The sequence below is a fragment of the Phaenicophaeus curvirostris genome, chromosome 1 (assembly GCF_032191515.1).
Source record: "Phaenicophaeus curvirostris isolate KB17595 chromosome 1, BPBGC_Pcur_1.0, whole genome shotgun sequence".
Classification (NCBI taxonomy): domain Eukaryota; kingdom Metazoa; phylum Chordata; class Aves; order Cuculiformes; family Cuculidae; genus Phaenicophaeus; species Phaenicophaeus curvirostris.
The window spans coordinates 24,280,751-24,301,948 of NC_091392.1; the positions used below are offsets into that span (position 1 = coordinate 24,280,751).

Here is a 21,198-nt window from a genome sequence, read left to right on the forward strand (position 1 = left end):
AATTACAGTGTAGTATTATAAGTGTGAAAAACCCCTCCACTCTGTGTATGAGGCTGAGGTTGTTAAATGCAGTCTACTCATTCACAAAGTACTTCATACAGTTGCCATATGACTGCCAGGGAAAAGCTGCAGGAGTCCTGAGGACAGTCACTAATGACCTCCCTTGAGAACGATCAGGGTCATATTTTGGCTCAGCTACCCCCTAAACATAAGAGAATCTGAAGTGCCAAGGGAAGCATTCTTTGTGGGGGAGAGGCTGGTGTGAACCAAGTAGAACCAGCCCACATCTTCGGACATATCATCTGTCCCTGAACAGCTAAGCACAAAAATCACCCTATGCTGAAGAATTAATGCACAGCCACATCCGAGTTCTGCATCTAGGGAGCGAAATAGCCATTTGACGTCCTACCACAGTGCATCAGCCATGAAAAGGGGGTAAAGCTTGACTACTCTCTGTCTCTTCTGCAAATGGTGTGGAGAGATGTGACCTCTAACTACAAATAGGGAGGCATAATGCTTCCACTCTTCTCAAAAAAAGAGTTATTTTGTTACTGTTGCCTTATATCAGGAAAGGCTGGGCTGCAAGCCTGCTTTTCTTGTCAATCCAAGGCAGAATTTTAAAAGTACAAAAATAAATGAGAGTAAGAAGCCAAGAGCTACCAGTTTCTCCCAGAACTCTTCTCAGATTTGGCAAAGCATTTTCATTTTTCCATATGGTCTTTGACTCTAAAACTGCCTTGAAACTGTCTACCAAGTCAAACAGTTACCATCTTCCTTGCTGGAATAATTCATAACACAAGGCAGATTACTTTCTCTAAAAATAAGCAAAAGAAATCTAATGTAGGCATAAATACATCCCTAGCTGCTCCTAAATGTTGGAATTATTACTTGATACATATTTAATACACCAGGCAGGCTATAACAGTCAGAGCTGCTAGATATGTTTCTCATTTGCACAAGAAAGCATTGTGGGACTAAGACCTAACCTTCTCTGGAGTGGAAGTACCTGGTACCTTGTTAAAGCACATAGCTGTCACAGATCCACCAAAGCTTGGATGGTCTGTCTGTGTGGGTGCTTCCTTACCTGCTGCAAAGGTGGAGAAGGAAACTCTCTGACAAAAAAGCCATATTGAGAGATATTGGAAACAGGCTACTGACAGTCTGGGAAGAAGAACTAGGTGAAAACTGGAAAGAGAGGGTGAGCAGATGGAGCAGAAGGGGAGCATGCAGTTGAGACATGTAGAGATCAGAGTAGGGTGAAGAAACTTGTGGGGAGGGCAGCTCTGTAGTTAAGGAAGTTATTGTCCATATGCTCCATTTGTCACAGGCACTGGAAAACTAGCAATGACATCCCTGTCCAGGTAGCAGAGGCTGGGGCTGAGCATGAAAGGTGGAAGTGCACCATGTATGGATCATAAAAAGCAAATCAAAATATTATCAGATTTTCACATATGCATCCCACTGAGAAAGGAAAGCAGCACTGCTTCTTACAATGAAAAAGATGGCACTTGGTTCTCTGAACCTCAGCAAAGAGGGAAGAATAGCTCCACCCTGCTCTCTGCCAGGGAAGAAAATCGGCCTTTCACAATTGCCTTTGGACAAACCTTACTGCTACAGAACCAAGTTATTCTAGCTGATAACTCTCAGTACTATATCAAGGAAAGAACTTCATATCCCTGTTCTGTGCACCCTGAGGCAAGTCATGTGAAAAAGTGGCATGCAGTCATAAGGGGAAGGATGAGCGGGAGAGTCAATGTGAAGTTGAATAGAGTGCATGTCACAGCTTTGGGAAACCTAACTGTGCGGTGCTTGTGTGCATATATGACCCCTCTGGTCTGATAACCACAAGATTCTTTAAGATCTCTCACTGTTTAATATAGTTATTTTATTTAAACTTTGGATAACATAAAGAAAAGTAGCAGTTTAAATAAGTGAGGTAGATACTACTGTCACAGAGTGGCAAAAGAAGGGAAACAAACATTTGGCACTGAAAAACATGTTGGGGACAGGTGATCCTCCTCTTAACTGATACGGAGTTGTAAGATGAAAATCTGTCAGAGCCAATTGATGTAAAATCATCAGAATTTTAAAATTCTATTGCAGAAACCTTCCCTAAAACTCCAGTTATTTTTGTGAGGGTGGGGAGGTGGGTGTGCACAAGATGGGGAAGGAAGTTCAGTTAGGCCTGAAGCTCTATTATTGTACTGGGGGAAACTCAGAGGAACATGGGTTACAGTTTTCAGACCTATATCTTTGTTGCTGAATAAGCAGAGTTTAGGAGTGCTTATTGCTGGTTCTGTGAAAAAAAAAAAGCTCATCTACAGACAGGCCTAATGGTGCCCAGAGGAACTGCAGCAGGTGGGGGAACCCAAAGAACACCCTGCTCTGGCTGCTCCCATTGACATCGCAGGAGAGGGATCTGCACTCACAGGCACGTGTGCACACAAATAAAGAAGCACAGGCACACAACACTGGGTGGGGGAACCCCAGTAGCCCTACTGGAGAGACACAAGCCCCTGCTCTGGTCCTCTCCAGCTGCCCCAGAGAAGTCTCAGTCCCAGTAGCTTCATGAAGAGTGAATGGGAGCCCCAGAGCACCTTGTGGATCTGGAGGAGAGGGAGAAGTGTATTGCCTAAAGGTTTGGGACCTGTTACTACAAGCACAATAAGAACATTCCCAATTGCTTATTACAGGCTCTTTAATGCAGGAACCAAAGGTGGGGGAAAGGAGGCATCAGGGTAGTTTGGAAAGGAGCAAGCATGGGAAAACAGAGGAGTAATGGGATAAAAAGGAATTGCCATGTCTAAGCAGTAGGCTGGTTGCTACTCTTGGCTGGCCATTTGCTGCATCTGACTAGGCAACCTGTCCTGTTCTCCCATTGAACTCCACTGCCTGGCTGTGGAGCTCCGGTGTGTGTGTGTGTGTGCCTGGGGCTCTAAGTGCAGCCCATGGAGTGAGACCAGGGCTCGGAGATCCATATGTCCATGGCAGGAGCAGCTGGAGCAGGTGTGCCAGTGCGTGCGTGAGCACTGGAGAGTCGATGGGGCAGAAGGTGCTGTTATGTTTGTATGAGCAATGAGTGTGTTCATTTGTGTGGCTGGCCATGGGTGGGTACGTGTGGGGGGTTTGGGTAAGTGCATGTGCCAGCTGGGACAAGGTGTTCAGCCTCACTGCTGGCTGAACCCAGCGGCTTGTTGTGCCAGCCTCACCTCTGTCGGGCTGCTGGAACTGGCAGTTCCTAACTTGGATGAGCATGTTCATAGGAGCTACAACAACACCAAGAGGAACAGAGACATATTCTCCATGAGACTATAACCAAGGCTGCCGATCCTGATACTCTTACAAGGAATAGTCCAGGTGTTTGGAGAGGCACATGCAACAAATGAAAGGACTCACAGGTTGGAATAAAGATTCAATGGGCAATTCATTGGGAAAGCAGTGCCTGACGAGAAGGAGTTTTGCCCAAGGAAACCAAACTGCTAGTTTGACTATACTTTCCATGCTGCCCTTCACCCCAAATTTTCCACCACTCCAACTCTTTTCAACAGGACTGAAAACATGAGGAACCTGAGATGAGAAGCTCTCTGCATGATGGCACTAATGAGAATTCATCACTGGCTTTAGAGGACAGAACTTGTGCTAGAGCTGAGAAAACTGCCTCTTCCCTTCTATGAATATAGAGGGGTCTCAGGATAAACAGCTAAGGAGTAGGTGGGTTTATTTGCTTAATGTCCTACCTCATTCTAATTACAATTAATTAGGATTATAATTACAGTGTTAAAAGTATGGTGTTTGATCACCTTTGCAAAGACACATATTTTAGAGTCCAAATGGCATCCTGTGGCTACACTGATTAATGTGTCAGATTTATTAATACCCAAGTGGCAGGAAAAAAATCAGAATACTGAAAAAGAAAAGTTTGGGAATAGAGGCAATGGATAAACTAAACAGTGTCAGGACACAGGCTCAACCACTGGCTTGCGATCATCAGCTGTGTTTGTTTTCTTCTCTCCGGGTGGCCAGGCAATGCCCCAGGAGACAGCTCAAGCCAGGGACAGTTCCTAAAACTCAGCGAAAAGCAGGCCACCCTCAGTTAGGAGAAAAGACTTTAGATGCATGAATACAAGCTACACTGCATCAATTCTCCTCTGGACTAGGGAATTGATGCATTTTATTTATGATTTAGACAAAACCACAGAAGACAATAATGCAATAATTAAGTCATGGCTAACTTAAGGGAGATTCCCAACTGTACCCCACAGTTCCTGCTTTCTCTACAGAACCCTACACTGCCTTTCAGCTCTACTCACCTGGCATACCACGGGGTAGTGTAAATTGGTGATATATACATCATCATAACTACGATGCAGAGCATCCATGGAACATGGACTCTATAGTAGGCATTAAAATTATCTCTTCAAACATTTTAAAGAAACATAGGGCAGAACTCTCACTTTTGAAGGTCAGCAGAAACCCCCACATTCTTAGATCTGCAAAAAATGTGAATGGTGATGGCTGGGATGTAAATCAGATGTGTCATCATGCTGGGTAGAGAAGAAAAAAACCTGCTGTTTTCTCCTACCTCACAAATCATCCTGTCATAAAGAGGGCAACCTAACTGGTCTATGGTTACCTTCTGTGTTACTCTTTTCTTGGATACCTTTTGCTTTCTATTTTTAGAGCTTTCTCCAATTATCCTTTAACATTTTTTCTAAAGCTTTCACTTCATTCCAAGGGAAAATGGGGTTAACATGTGCCAGACTCTATGTATTTAAAGACCTTGTTTTCAGCCTACACTTTACATAAAACTACCTCAATTGCTTTTCATTGAGGACCGACTTCTAGAAAGTCCCTGGTGATAGCCCCACTGTGGTTGTGAAAACTGGAATAAGGGTTTTTTTTCCTTTTTTGAGACAGATTTGATGAAGCCAGATGGAAAACATATATCATTAAATTCCTAGTTCCCACTTAGACAGACAAATACTTCTTGATCATGTCCTGAATCAGTAGGTCTTGTTCTTACCACTAAATGCTTAACAAAGTACTTCAATATATTTCTAGGTTTTCTATTTTGTCTCTTGTAAAAAAAAGATAAAGAATTGTACCAAACAGTGGTTTTCTTCCAAATAAAGAAAAAAATGGTTTTGTCTTGTTTAACCATTTTACAATAAAAGTTCTTTTTCAAAAAAATGATCAATAGAGCTGTATTGTGTCAGATCTAAAATAACTACGGTTCTGCAGATTCATCTTGCATTTACACAATGCAGACAAAAACTCAGTATAGTCTGTGTAACATATACATTTTTAGTAGCTGCTATAAATTAAAAATGAAATTCCTTTTTGTAGCTAAATATTTATTTTGGAAAGTATTCCCACAAATGTCAGAAACAAAGTCGTTACAATAATGAGCTTGTTATAGAAATAGCTTATGCCTTGAATCATTTGTTTCAAACTTTCCAAAATGCATACCACTCAGCTCTTCTGTCCTTCCCTCTATCGAAGTCTGAATATATTTTACTTATGTGAGGTACCCCTGAGGGAATACATTCAGACTAGATATATTTTTAACCTTGTTACCAGTTAAGGTTGCTCATCTTCATTTCAAATCCTGTTCTTTTGTTGTTTTTTAATCCAAATCCATTCTGTATTTTGTCCTGCTCTTGTTAAAAGTGGACATTGCTTTGTAAGGAAACATGCTTGTCAAAATTGAAAGAAATTAATTCTATTTGTTTTTTCTCTTCCTATTCAAAGAGGAGGTGCCACTTTCAGTATTAGTATTCTGCAAAAAGTATTCTTTTTCAGAAATCTGAAAGCTCTCATGAGCAGCTTGAAACTGATGGATAGTTAGATTTGGTTTCTGAGTACATCACAGAACCTTCCTTTCTCTTCAGTGTCTGTGCAAACTAGATTACCTACAAATGCACAATATCAGCAGCCAAATAAAAGAATATTCAATAGTACATCAAAAAATCAACTTTGAGGCATTATAATGAACATCAGAAGGGTAGAGTAATTGTTCCCCTCACTGAATGAAAGGTTCCAATTTAATGTAAAATAAGCCAGTGCAACAACAATATGGTGTGTGAAAATTTCAGAAACGTGTGCTAACCCGTGGGTGGCTGCTGCACTTTTGAGGTCTGGGGCATTTTAGGGATGCAGCATCCAGAAGAGCTGTCAGCTGAAGGTGGATACAGCTGGAGAAAGCTGGATTGTGAACCTAGGAACAGAGAGTGGACTGGCTACAAATTACACTGAAGGCACACACAGCATATTAGGTGTTTGCAATGTGAATCAATAAAAGCCATGGTAATTAAAGTAAAAAATAAACAAACAAAAAGAACCCAAAACCCGACACAAAATGGTTTGGTTTCAGTGGTATATAATGCCTCTACCTAAGATGGGAGCATAGTGATGAAAGACACCACACTTCTCACAGCTGACCAGGGCTTAGAGCCAGCGAGTGCATCAAAAAAGATACACAGCTTCCAGCAGTCAAAACACCAGGCAATACTAATGCAACAATCCCTTAGACTGAGTGCTCTGGTAGGACTGCTACAGGCTTCTGGCTAGGCTTACCATCATTCTCCCAGCACCAGTATGAGTAGACAATCATATGACATTTAGAAACAGACACATATATTTATAAACCAGAGTTTCTGCTTGAACCCAGTCAGAGCCAGGATTCGTACTTGCATAAACAGTTAGCTAAATCTAGAAGACATTAATCAGCTAAATCTAGAAGATATTGCCTCAAATTCTTTTATAGGATTTGAATGTTATTAGAATATTATAAAGCTTGTATAATTATGCCCTAATCTCCTGTAGTTATTTAATTTCAGTGGACTTGCACATTGTTGTTTTTCTTTGGCCAACATGTGCATCTGCCTGGACACTGGTGTTTTTCAGATTCTATTAGCATGACACAATTTATTCCAGCAATGTTTTAATTTTAGTTCACTATGTAATCACTGTGTAATATTTTAATTATTATAAATTCTAAGTCAGCCCAATAAATATCACTCTGGTATTCCACTGGCTTGTATGTTCCGTTTATGTGACTAAAAAGAACATCCGAAAACAGGTATGTTATGTCTGGTAACTTCATGAGTAAATGCTGTATTTTGGTTTTAACTTGAAGTTCAACATCCTTATGCTTTTGTTATGATCAGATAAAGAATTTCCCTTTCTCAAGGGAAAGAGTGCATTTGAAACAGGGGTTTTAGTGCAGTTCTACACAGGGCTTAATTTAGTGATACAGAGAAAGAGTTTATGTGCTCTTCTGCAAGAAAACATGAATATGTTCTGCTAATAATTAGGAAGGAGAATACATATTGTTCAGAAAAATATAGGATGCATTTAGGTTTTATAACAAGAAACCACAGCATCACATTAGAGAATAGTATTTAATTGGGCTTGTCTGAAACTGATCTGTCTTGTACTGAAACCAATGTTGTTTGTGGCATGAGATTACATGTCCACTTTCAACTAGCTGGCAAAGAGGCAGACATGATTGCTGAAAGCAGAATTAAAGAGTGATTGAAACAGTGCATATTTCCAGTGTGCATTTTACTCCTAAAATATATGAACTTCATTTTAAGGAAGCAGAACAAATAAAATGAACTTTAAGCATGCTTGTAACTCAGTATGCTCTGAGGATCACATATCTACCTATTAGCTTATTTGGGAAGTTCCTTACTTCACAACAAGGAAAAAGTTGCTATTGAAATGTATGTTGTACAAAACTTTGCAGAGGACTAATATGACCTATATTTTGCATTAGGAAACCAATCCATTTTCTATATTGCCAGCTATGTATTTGTACCAACAGTTAGCCAAAATGATTTTTGGAAGAGAAGTTATATCTGCTAGATTTGAAGTTATAGAAATATTTGCACAGTTCTGCACAAAATACTGTTGTGGCTGACCTCACCATTATTATTTTGCACAATATTTTAAATTACTTACTTATGATATAATGATCTTGTGCTTTTGCTGGCATGCTAGGATCTCCTGTCCTGCTTATTTAACCTTATTTCCACAGGGTTGTTTACACTTCCAGGACCTGATTTCAATTTACTTTAATTTTCTCAGAGACTTTTGTATTTATAAAAGCTGAGCATCTAGTGACCTCTCTATTCCTGACATTTCCTTTACTCTCCACTATGAAAAAGAACAAAAACCCCAGTGTCCCATTTCTGTTCCAAAAAAACTAAACTACTTCCTTCAGTGGGTTGGTCCTTGTAATTGAAAATGGCAACCAGATGTTTACAGAACACACTAGCAATTTTCCTTGAGGCTTGTACTCTTTATAATTGTTTGCTAAAGTTAGTTGGACTTAATGGAAACTTGTCTGAGTCTGTAACAAACAGCAAGTAGGGTCTCCTAACTGTGCTCTGAAAAAATTAAAAACAAAAAATGAAAGAAAAATAAAGTTATAACTACTGCTACCTATTCCTGTTAATGTATTTCAAACACTACAGAAAGCCACTTGCTAAGTGAGATTTATTTCTCTTAGTACTGATTTTTAGCTGCTGTCCCATGAATACCATCCCATATTATTTGCTTTCTACCTTCTCAAACTTTAGATGGCTACTCTAAGCACCACTGATTTTGTGCTCCTTTCCTCTTTCCCTTCTCCTGCCAAGAATATATTCTCATAGATCTGGTTTATTTGAGAATATATTGAATTTTAAGAAGATGCTGTAAACTACACATCGCTTGTTCCTCAGTTAAAACCCTTAGTCACCACAGCTGACTAATAGCCGAAATCTCTCCATCTGCTTTAGAAATCACTATGGTTTCCCTACTCAGTTTCTTATTTGTCTCTTTTTCTCAAGGTTAGTCATAAGCTTCAAGAATTCTGTGAGTCCATTTTGTTACCCCACAAGGCGACAAACAACACTCAATAAAATCTCTTTGCCTAATATTTCAAGACCTCTAAGATAAAGTGCTTCATAGTTCCTGGGAATTCATTTAATTACTTCACCAACGTTACCCCCAAAACAGCTTTCTTAGTATCTAATTTTGTTATTGTTGTGGCAGTACTTAATTTACCACGGTCATGAAGAACAGATTGTTCTTTTTTCCTTCTCAGCAATCTTTCTCATATTTTCTGCTAACAAGTACCTCTGTTCCCTCAGTCATACCAGCCTTCACTCTCACTGAAGAAAGAGCATTGTCATGTCCTCCTGTCTCTATCACCTTCTCTAATTCTCACTGCTTCTGCTGATATAGTGTTGGAAATTTAAAGATGAATGTCTGACAGTCACCAGACATGCCCCTGGGGGTCTCAGAAACCCATGGCGGTAGTTTATTCTCTGGACTAATTAGCAGCCCCGAGGAAACTAATACTGGCTGGACTGAGGAAGTAGCACTCCTTCAAGTCCCCACCTTGCTGCTGGCCAGATGTCAGCAATTAAGCTGATTCCTTCACTGATTTGGCCTCTGGTCAAAAACATGACTACTGAGGAGTACTAGAGGTGATACAATATGTTAAAGGGCTAATATAAAAATACACAGCAAGGAGCATGCATTTCATCCTAATTCTGACAGTGATTCATATATTTTTATACTAGTTTCTCCATCTCTTACTCTGGTATGGCAACATTTCTTTGCCTCACAGTCCTACTGTGAATAGAAGTGAACTGACGCAGACATTTTCTTCCCATGGAAAATGCTCATTTTCTTTAAAGAGCAATTTTTCCAAAGAATACCCAACAAACCAAGATGAAAAAGTTGACAGACTAACACAGAAAATTGCTTTTTGGGAGAATCAAAGCAGAATTTTCTTTCTTCTGTTGCCAACTGCTTCTTCAGCCATGTACCATCCAGAGAGAGACAGAAACCTGCAGCTAGCATCACTCCACGTCTGCTGAACACCAGTGAGTGCTCACACTTCCTGACATTCCCCGAACAGCAACTTTCACAGGGAGTGACTGCTGAGTACAAGGAAGCAATGTAGTGCTCTACAGAGAGCCAAAAAGGGAGGCAGCACAGGCCACATCTGCCGTGATAATACAACAATTCTCCGATTAGCATTTTACATCAAAATTGGTTATGTCTGAATATAACCTCTCTTTAACAATGAGAGGTTGTTCATTTCTTGCTGTAAAACCTAAGAATGCTGTGAGATACCACTTAAATGCCACATTGACCTCTTGATGCTGGCACATAAAGAGAAGGGCCAAGATTTGCTTGGATTTCCTCCCACGGGTCTGTTGCCTCACTCATCCCTCCGTGTTCTTGGAGCAACTCCACCCAAGAACCACTCCCACATCTGCAAACAGCCAGATTGTCCTCATAGTTAGTTGCTGCAGCCAGGGATTAATTTCCATAGCCAAGTGCTTAAACACAGCGTGCTTTTAAAATGGCAGAAAACAGAACAGAATTTAATGCACATCGATAAAGTCAGCGAACAGGAAATAACTTCAGATCTAATATTCTTTTTACTATACATAAATTTAAGAATATATATAGTATATGATCTCTACTTCATAATCTCAGGTGAACGAATAGGACATGAAGCTAATATTGATTCCAGTGGAAATACATGTTAAGGTTTATTGACCCAAGAGGTAAATATTGACCAAACCTAAAATGGGTTCAATTAATATCTTATGGAATAGTAAATCACAAAAAACCCCAAACAAACCATATCTGTTTGGTATGTACTGTAACAATCTTCCTAATGCCATGACTAAAATTTCGTCTTCAGTATATGTCACTCAAATTGCAAACAGAAGTTATAGTAAAGTTTAAATATTTAATTGTAGCATTCTAAAAAGAGGAAATGAAATGCTCATATAAAATCAATACTTTGAAAATGGTTTATGATTTCTTTTAAAGTCACCAATTGCTACTGCAATTTCCTCCAAATTATTAAAATTAACATTCCAAGGAAACGGAGCATATCATGTTATACTGCACCTAGTTTGCCAGCAAACCCAAACAGACGTGCTTTATACCATAGCCAAACTGATATGCACATATTTTTCAGAGCTTGCAGTTTTCTGAGATTTGCATAACTATTAGTAAAGTTGAATAATTGAGAAATTACGGAAATGCCCGCAAAGGGAGGGTCACCGTTGACTAATGAGTCAGGCACATTGAGCAAAGGACAGAAAAACTGATGGAACCAGAAAGAAAGATATAAGTAGTTTATTATCTTAGAAGACATTATGTAGGAGGAGTGTGGAATTCAGAAAAGGTTCAGGCAGCAAACAGTAAGTAGGGCAGAAATGTGTTTTAGTTGAATAGACTTCTGAGATAAAGTTTTCCTGTTAGAAAATATTGTGAAAATGTTGACAGGGCATCATACAGAGACACAGGGACCCACAGATCCTGCTAATTTTTGCTATGGCCACAGAGATGAGAGCTTCTTAGCCTGGAAGGACAGGGAAGAAGACAGAAGGTTCTGGAAAACATTTGTCAAGTTCTTCTCCAGTGTTTGCCAGTCTGGAAGGACATAAAGGTGCTCTGAAGCCAGGCAGCTCAACCCACTCACCTCTGACAGAGCAGCACAGCTCTGCAGTAGGCTGAGGGAAGAAAGGCCGGTGGCTTGTGTGGTTCAGCACAGAAAACCTCCCAGGAGAAAGCCTGGAGGTGTGGGGCTTTCTCTCTCCTCCTGATCTTTGTATTATTTCCTGTGAGGCTGTGTGACACCTCTTTCAAAAGAGCTCCAAGACTGCAGCAAAGGCAGGACATGTCCCAAAGGCCATGTCTCTGTGAGCAGATTCTCACATTTAAAAAAAAAAATGCAGAGGAAGGAAGGAAGGAAGGAAGGAAGGAAGGAAGGAAGGAAGGAAGGAAGGAAGGAAGGAAGGAAGGAAGGAAGGAAGGAAGGAAGGAAGGAAGGAAGGAAGGAAGGAAGGAAGGAAGGAAGGAAGGAAGGAAGGAAGGAAGGAAGGAATACCACCCTAAATCACATCTTCTTCTGCCTAGCTATCAAATGAAACAAGTGTACCATTTATGAATGTGCTGGCCAATACAACCTGATATCTTTCTCATCAGCTGTTATCCAACCTCGTTTGAGCTCTTTGCTTCACAATGGACTTACCACAGATACTGGAGATACTGAGCACGCTGAAATGGATCTACCCCAGCAGTGGATCTATGACAACTCTCCACAGCTGACTCTCTGCAGTCAACTCTTTGTGGGGACAACTTTCTGCAGGCAGGCACAGCTTTCCACAGGGACAACTCTAACCCTAATTCTGACCCTAAGCCTCACTTTAACCCTAAACCTAAGTCTAATGCCTGCCTAGTGTTGTCCTAGTGGAGAGTTGTCCCTTCCTTCCAGCAGCAGCTGCATGCATAAGGTGGCAATCCTAGCCCTAGGCAAAACCTGGCTATCCCATCGTCTACGGCTAACACAGTATTGCCTCTCTACCTCCATCCTAGCAGCCAGCTAAGAGATGCGTGAAACTTTACAGAAAAACTGGCTTATTTAGGGCTGTCACAAAAGGAAGGCTCAAATTGCTCAGAGCATAGATATCATCGGTCCATGAGATTTTCCCCCCATGTGGTTTCAATTGCTGAGAAATGGTGAAAGCACAGATTCTTATTGTTCAACTGAAGCTGCTTGAGAATTTACTGACAAAGCTATTTTCCAGTGAAAAATTAGGGGTTTGAATAATTTATATTTTACTGCAGAAAGCACGTCTACAGGTTTTTCATAGGAAACCCATAAACCGCAGACTCTTTGCCTGAAAAAAGGTATACTTTTCTGTTCTAGCCAACTATTTTCCAGTTACCAAAACTCAAAATGTTTTGGTTTGTCCGTAAGAAGTAAAAAATTTCCACTGAAGAAAACTATTCGCCTGATATTTCTCTCTGACAGCAATGAACTCAACACAGTACTGCAGCCCAGGTGTGAAGGAGCTCTCTGGAAGATCAGTGTGCAAAGCTGTCACATTTGGGTTTCAAACAGGAGCAGAACTGGTCCCAAAACTAATAGTGGGCCAGCACAAAAAAGTTAGGAATGTTTTGTTGTGAATTTTTTTCCATATATGACTTTGGCTAGACTCCTGGCTCTCAGCCATTCTAAACAAAAAATCCTTTCAAATTTAAAGTGAACTTTGAAAGATACTTGAATAAGATAAACCACAAAAATAAAAGCCATGGATAGACCTGCTAATTAATACTAAGTAAGAAGGAATGACTCTTTATAGATTTTTCACAACATTCATATTCTGTGTTTTTCGGTCCATTATTTATATCTTTTTAATGAAGGCTTCAAGGAACATATTTTTAATTTTTTATAACACTGCCATTAGGGAAATATTATGACAAAGCATAGCTCAAAATATCCCTCTCCAAAATAAGGAGTACTAACCCATCCAGAACAGTAAACCCCATCAAGCACTGGCAAAGAAAAAAACTTTGAACGTAACTTGTTTAGTTCTAATAAAAGATCATTGGTTTGGTATGCAGACATACTCTTTCACTTCTTGTTTTTAAAATACAACTTTAAAGCTAGGCACTTACATAACACAGGGAACAGTTAAAGGCAGACTTATGTTGCCATGAAAAGGAATTAGTAGACTCTTACTCATTACCTTAAATTGGCAAGCATTTTACTTTTTTACATACTCCAACATCTGTTGGAAGCTGGAGGATGTTCCTGGAAAATACCTAAAACCTTATAAATTTTTTTTTAGTACTGGAAAAATACTATAGGATGTACTGGTTCTAGCTGTTAAAACATAAATACCCACAGTCAAGTTGGTTTCTGCAGAGGCAGAGTTTGCAGGGTAAAATCCGATACTGGAGAACCCAAACCTGAATTGATCATTGTAACAAAGTATAGCACAGTGATTTTTTTTCTAGTTCATAACTGAATGTGGCATGCCCACTTCCTTAGCCATTTGAAGCACAAATATTTCACAGATTTGGTACACAAGGCCCCCAGAGTTTCCATCTTTTCTCTGCAACCCATCTGACATTAGTGAAGCCTGAAGACTCTGAGGTGGAAAGTAATTAAGGCAGGGAGTGGCTGAAAGGCGCCTATGAAATCAGGTTAAAATAAAAGAGCAAGGTAAAGACAATTTAATATTTCTTGGAAAAGTCTGCCAAGAAAATTGCATGTAACTAATTTTCAAGAAAGATTCTTAAAGAAACCAGGAATGTACTGCAAGCAGAACTCCCATTAGCACCAGAAAAAAAAAAACAACTGCCCCATTTTTCTACTGACAGAATGGTGGCCTGTGTAATTTTTTTCAAAGCCTTCCAGTTCTAAAATTTACTTCCAACAGACGACCAAACAGATCACAATTTCAGTCCATACCTCTAAGGTGCCTAAGAGCACTTAAACATGGCCAGCGTATATGTAACTTGTGCCCAAAGCTTCTCTATCAGGCACCACAAAGTTAGAGTCTCTTGTGTAAGAGATCAGGCTTCTGCAGTAACCTCCTTTAATTGTGGATCAAATTTCATGAAGAACTAAGAACCAACAGTAATTTACCCCAGCTTCTGCAGTGAGTGCAAAATGTAATTCTTCTGTATCGCGTTCTTTAACAAGCTTACAGAACAACCAAAACATTACCAGAGGAAAAATTGTACCTTCATGCATACAGCTTTTCTTTAAGAGACAAAATGAGAAGGAACCAAATGTAGCAGGTACTTGTTTTGCTATTAAATGTTCTTCTGAAAATCACTCTGTTGTTATATTGGTGAAGTGTGTATGAGGAGTCATCAGGAAACAAACTGATCTGATTTGGTTGTAGAGACAATGATGAATCACTCTGCTGATTTATTGTTTTTACAGAAGGGTCTATCTAATGGAAGAATCATCTAATTTTGGAAAATTAGCTGCATAACTAAGAAGAACTAGAATTTATCTTCCATCCTTACTAGAACTGAGAGCTTTACCTCTATGAAAGAATGCTGATCAATAGCAAACATTTAGTAACCAATGAATTAGCTAAATCCCATTATTCTTACTGTGATAAGGGCCCTTGTGCTTGCGATGTTCAGTCAATTTCTTGGTTTCAAGGACTGTGACTGTATATCCATGTTTTGCCAGGATGCGCTGACAGAGCTGACGCTCAGTTTCACGGTGGGCAGGAGGTGCGTACAAAACTGCTCTTCGCCTACGGCTTTCAAAGTACTGGAGAACAGAGTCGTCAATCTACAGCAAACACAATGCAAAGACAGTGGTAAGATAGGGCAGTCCTCAGCAGTATAATACATAGTTGTTATTTTTTACAAAAAGAAACTAGTAATTTGCCACGACAATCTGGGAAATATTTCTGGCATAATAAGAATTCTCTTTATATCAGGGATTTGTGACCGCAAATTCCTTTTTTATGCCTCTCTGTTTTTTCTGCTTTTATTTTGGACTGATATGGCAGAAGTTCACAAGCTCAGGGTAGCAATGAAGGATCTTTAAACCGTGGCCTTTACTTTATGGGAAAACTTTGGCTGAAATCTGGCCTGCTCTGGTGAGGTGTTAGCAGTGCCAGGTGACTGTGGCCTCACACTATTTTGTGGGTGACGTAGCAGAGAGGACTTGGTGGGTCCCATGTTAACTCTTCCAAGGAACATGGGTCCTACGCACATAGTAAATGCAGAGGTCTGCATTCTGCTGTGTAGCGCAGTTAAGAAAAGTAAGTGTACTGAGGTGAAAGCATGCAGGGGAATCCTAAACAGCACTATAGATAGCTGTGCCTCTAGAAGATCAAATGTAATCTTGTCGATACCTTATTGCCTTATTAGCCCAACATGATCCAGCCCAGAAGGACCAGCAGAGAGACATAGGAGCAAGTGGAAAGGCGTATTATGTCTCCAATGAGTCCCAAGGAACTCTTGGGTTGTCTGCCATTCACTGTCTTCCCACACAATGCCTAGGGACAATGGCATCTAAGGAAAATACTTCCTTTGTACAATAACCTGGGATATGAGCTTCTTGCAATGAAAAATGGGAGAAGGCCACCCTGAACAAACACAGATAGTGTAAGCTTAACATTAAGGTCTGAAATGGGCAAATTACAGGGATACTCTCATGCACTCTTTGAGAAAGAGAGACATCTTATGTCTTACATAAGGCATGAAAATAAGATGCTCCATGTGGGAAACAGTTCTCTAATATCTGGACTAGTCTAGCAGTTCTTCTGAAATAAAAATACCATTAACAGACAAGATTTTCTTTTGATGAAAAATACTTACCTTTAGGAATGAAACATACAAGTATGGGGATTCAATTCAGGACATTAAATTACGTCTTGTCAAGTTCATGAATTTCAACCTAGCAGTAGTCAGCAGTATGTCCTTTAAAAACTATGTTATTCTGCAATTTCTAATTTTAGTAAGCTTATCACTGGAGATAGGAAGTGCTACAAACAAGGCAATACCATTCTTTGCACTGTAGACCACAGTGAAAAGAGACAGATGCTTTGATATAAACAAATGTCATTCAAGACGCGTCCAGTTGTTTATAGGCCTGAGATCTAGCGACAAAGTCACTCTTCTCAGCAGTCTGTTCCCCGATTTCCAGATGCAGTTTTGTTACACTTGGCTGAACTGTAAAATTCTTTGCAGCAGTGAGGGGCATGAACTATTTCAGAGCCCTGAGCTTCTAATGCCACATCTGCTTTTGCTTTAGAGCAGGTATCGCCTGTGGAAAGAGGATCATCAATGTGTGAAACCTGAATCATAGAATCACTAGGTTGGAAAAGACCTTTGAGATCATCAAGCCAAATTGTACCTGTACACTACTAAATCATATCCCTAAGCACTTCATCTTCCTGTCTTTTAAACACCTCCAGGGATGGTGACTCAACCCCCTCCCTGGGCAGCCTCGGCCAGTACTTGATAATGCATGAAGAAATCTTTTCTAATGTCCAATCTGAACCTCCTCTGGTGCAACTTGAGGGCATTCCCTCTCATCCTATCACCTATTCCTTGGGTGAAGAGACCAACGCCCATCTTGTTACAACCTCCTTTCATGGAGTTGTAGACAGTGATAAAGTCTCCCCTCAGCCTCCTTTTCCCTAGGCTAAACAACCCTCTTCCCTCAGCTGCTCCTCATAAAACTTGTTCTCCAGCCCCTTCACCAGCTTTGTTGCTTTTCTCTGGACACGCTCCAGGACCTCAATGTCTTTCTTGTAGTGAGGGGCCCAAAACCAAAGACAATATTCGAGGTGTGGCCTCACCAGTGCTGATTACAGGGGCAAAATCACTTCCCTGGTCCTACTGGCCACGCTGTTTCTGATACAAGCCAAGATGCTCTTGGACTTCTTGGCCACCTGAACACACTGCTGGCTCATATTCAGCTGGCTGTCAACCAACATCCCCAGGTCCTTCTCCGCCAGGCAGCTTTCCAGTCACTCTTCCCCGAGCCTGTAGTGCTGCAAGGGTTTCTTGTGTCCCAAGAGCAGGACTCAGCACTTGGCCTTATTACACCTCATTAAAGCAAAGCCTCCTGCTCTGCCACTCATTAAGTGTTTTGCTTCAAATAAACTCTAAACCTTTGGCCTCAGCCCATCGATCCAGCCAGTTCAGATCCCTCTGTAGAGCCTCCCTCCCCTCAAGCAGATCAACACTCCCTCCCAACTTAGTGTCATCTGTGAACTTACTAAGGGTACAATCAATCTCTTCATCCAGGACAGGTCCCAGCACCGAGCCCTGGGGAGCACTGCTTGTGACCAGCCACCAACTGGATTTAACTCCATTTACCACCACTCCTTGGACCAAGGCATCCAGCCAGTTTTTTACCCAGCAGAGGATACGCCTGTTCAGGCCAGTGGTAGCCAGTCTCTCAAGCAGAATACTGTAAGAAATGGTGTCAAAGGCTTCATTGAAGTCCAAGTACACTGTATTCACAGCCTTTCCCTCATCCATTAAGCAGGTCACCTTGTCATAGTAGGCAATCAAGTTAGTAAAAATATCTTGATACAACACTGTCAGGGTCTTCTATGTATATCTGCTAAATGTGCAACCCAAAACTACTTTGGACACTGGGATGTTCAGGTGAAGAAGGCTGATCACATGCTGCCCAGAAGAAGCACAAATAGCACAGGGTGAACTCACTGGAACTGCATTAGGTAACCTGTCAGATGTCCTCCCCAGCCTCCCAGTGTTTCTAAAACACATTAGTCGTGTGGCAAGCACAGTGCTAGGGTCTCTCAGAGTGTCCTTCCCCAACACAGCACCCGCCTTTCACTCCCCGTGTGCCTTTGCCCCTCCTTCCTCTACTCTTATCTTTTTCTTTTCCTGCTCTCCTGCAGCGCCAGCAGCTGCCTGCAGCCCTTCCTCTCTATTCCACTTCCCTCCCTGCCTCCCTGTTCTTAAATCCAACCCTCGTTCCAGCCTCTCTCCTGTGCTCCCCCTCCCTCTTCTTCTGTGCAGTCCACTCACACACTTCCCACTTTCCATTTCACACGCATTGTGGAAGAAAATCAGGAGAAAGACATCTGTTGCTTTATTTTGTGAGCAAATCTAGTTTTCCATCACACGTATGCTGCTACGGCCAGCACTGTGGGGTGAACTGAGGATGCATGTGGAACACAGATGCAGCCCAGGACACGTCCCTGTCCAGTTTTAGCTGGCAATTATGGCTCGTCCCACTCCTGTCCCTGCTGGCACAGCTGAGGGTGCTCACTGCTTGGTGCTGGAGTCCCACCTTGGACTTGGTGGCACTTTCTATGCACCCCCCTCACTAATAGTTACCATTTTTTTTAAGCTAAAAAAACCCACCTTTCTTCTTTGCAAAAGCAAAGTCTCCTGCTCTGCCTCTGCTCAAGCATTTTGCTTAAAACGAAGTCTAAGACCTTATCATCTCAAGCACCCAGCAATGTCTTTATCGTCCCGTGGGCGATACCCAAGGCCAGCTCTTGCAGGGCTCATCCTAGCCCACCTGCCGTCCTGTATCCTGCACCTGGTGCCTGCTGTGCTCCCCCTGCCCTCTTGGCGAGGCACAGGAGTACAGGAGACAACTGGCCTTGAGGCATCGCAAGGGCCCTGGGGACCCCACAGCCCCTGGGGCCAGAGGATGTCCACACCAGCATGCCTGTAGCAGGACCTTCCAGGGGAAGGGGGCTCTCCCTCCCACCTCCGCAACAGCACCGATGCAGACAGCATCTTCTCCAGCTCCCTGGGGATTAGCAGAAATGTTTATAATGCTCTAATTTGGACATATATATTCAAATATATAATATTTGGACATATATAATATATATAATATTTGGACAAATATTCAAAAGAACACGGATACTGGCAAAGAAAAAAAAAAAGGAAGTTCAAGCGATGGTGGCACCCTAGGTCACTTCCAGCAAAAAGTAGAGGCAAACGGCACTGAGTGGCTCGACAGGGTCCGTGCAGCAGCCAGCTCACACACCAGGTGCCTTTCACTGGTGCTCAAAGGGTCGTGATGGCCCTCATGCGCTTAACAGGACACTAACAGCTCCAGAGAGCTTTCCTTGGGACACACAGTCCAGAGACAGTAAAAGTCCCTCAGGCTGCTGGGAGGAATGATCAGGCCGGGCTGGGGACATGCTGGCCGGTACCCCCAACACCTCCACCAACTGCCCAGGCATCTCAGACACGAGGAGCCTTTATTCACTCACTTCCAAAAAGTCTCGACAGGATCTTTGGGACATGGAGGCAATTCAGGACCCTAAATTTAACAGCTTGACCTGATGTCCAATCTGATACTGTTAAATAATATGAAGTAGCTCAACACGTTTTACAGTGCTTGCTCAAGATCCATGCATAATGTTGCCAAATTAATTTTCTCTGTCCTGTCCTTTCAGAGCTATTTGCAGTACAGGTTACAAGATACAACGTGTCCTCTCTGTTTTCTTGCCAAGCCAGTGCAATGTATTGTGGGTTTTTTGTTCTGTTTTAAACTTCCCATTAGGTACACAGAATTAAAATAAATTCTGCTCGATTGCACGCTTGTAGCAAGTGATTCCATATTTTTTTCCAAAGCTCTATATAAAATGCCTTACATCACTGACCATGCTGATCTAGTTACTACTGGATGAATTTCAAAATTTCCAGCTTTATAGCAATAGCAGTCATGTTTATACACTTAAAGAGTCTGCTGTTTTTTATAAAATGTTGCTCAATCATAAAAATGCAGCCTGGGCAGAGAGCTGGTATAAAAGAAGCAGAGTGCAATAGATGAAAATAAGCTATTTATGTATTTTGACATTTCATGGTTCTGATTTTTTTGCTTTTCCTATAACTTTAATATGCTTAAGCGAAAAAAAAAAAAAAAAGGATCCGTAATGTTTTGAATGTTTGAGAATAATTATTAAACAGTCAAATGTTTTCATCTCCCAACTCTTTTTTAACTCTCCCCAGTTTGAAGCCTCAGGTTCTTTGTTAGAAGGTCAATTTATTACAAATTCAATATACCTTATGTGAAAGGGATTGGTAAGGAACATCTGTGGCCCATGCCTTACCTAGAGAATAGTGTGTTTGTCTCTAGTGAAATTAATGAGGCTTTACAGCAAAGCTGAGATTTCCCACATGATTTAGGATGAGGCCTGTGTCAGCTTTGACATGATATACCTGCTCTTACAGCTTGCAAACCATTCCACTCAGCTGAGTCACTGACTGCTTTTTAGTGCAATAGGCTGTTACACAGATGATCCACAACTGGTCTAAACAAACCTCAATGGGCTGTAAAGTGAATAAAAATGCATAAAAATTTATTTTGCAATTTTGTTTTCAGTTTATTAAACAACATGAAACACAAAAGAGAACAAAGTGAACTCCATTAAATTTATTATGGATTTTTTTTTAAAATATCAAATCAAATGTATATTCCTCTGAGGTCTTAACAAACAAGATAAACAGCTCAGTTTATATAATATGAGAGCTCAAGAATTATGTAACCATCTTTGACTGAAAATAGACATCCGTTTTCTGAGTTGCAGTTCTTAATTCTGCCTGCAACATCTACATGTCTGTGAAGTTCTTTCTTAAAGAGAAAATCTTTTGACATTTTCATTGAAACCAGTTTATCCAATTCTAGGTTAAGAATGTATAAAAATAAAACTGGTTATATTAATTTCTGAAGCTTTCCTCTACTGTACAGCATTTTTGGGTTGTTCAAAAACCTCAAAATGTAGTCAGTAACTGAAGATGTAATTACTGGTGTCATTTTGGCCAAGAAGAAAATAGCAAAGATATTTCAAATTCAAGAGAGAAAACCTGTTCTTTGGCGTTTTTTCAGATTCCAAGAAGATTGCA

The 21,198-nt window shown here is 40.9% G+C and overlaps 1 protein-coding gene across 3 annotated transcripts in view; it reads right to left on the reverse strand.

Annotated features, from left to right (window-relative positions):
• CPED1 (cadherin like and PC-esterase domain containing 1) overlaps positions 1-21,198 on the reverse strand; it is a 145,610-nt gene that overhangs the window by 117,014 nt on the left and 7,398 nt on the right. For all 3 annotated transcript variants that reach the window (XR_011336836.1, XM_069850682.1, XM_069850692.1), the window contains one exon: positions 14,941-15,127. Coding sequence is in view for 2 of the 3 variants with exons in the window: in XM_069850682.1 (XP_069706783.1) it covers positions 14,941-15,127 (187 nt within the window). In the remaining variant the exon portion in view is untranslated. The remainder of the gene's footprint in view (positions 1-14,940; positions 15,128-21,198) is intronic.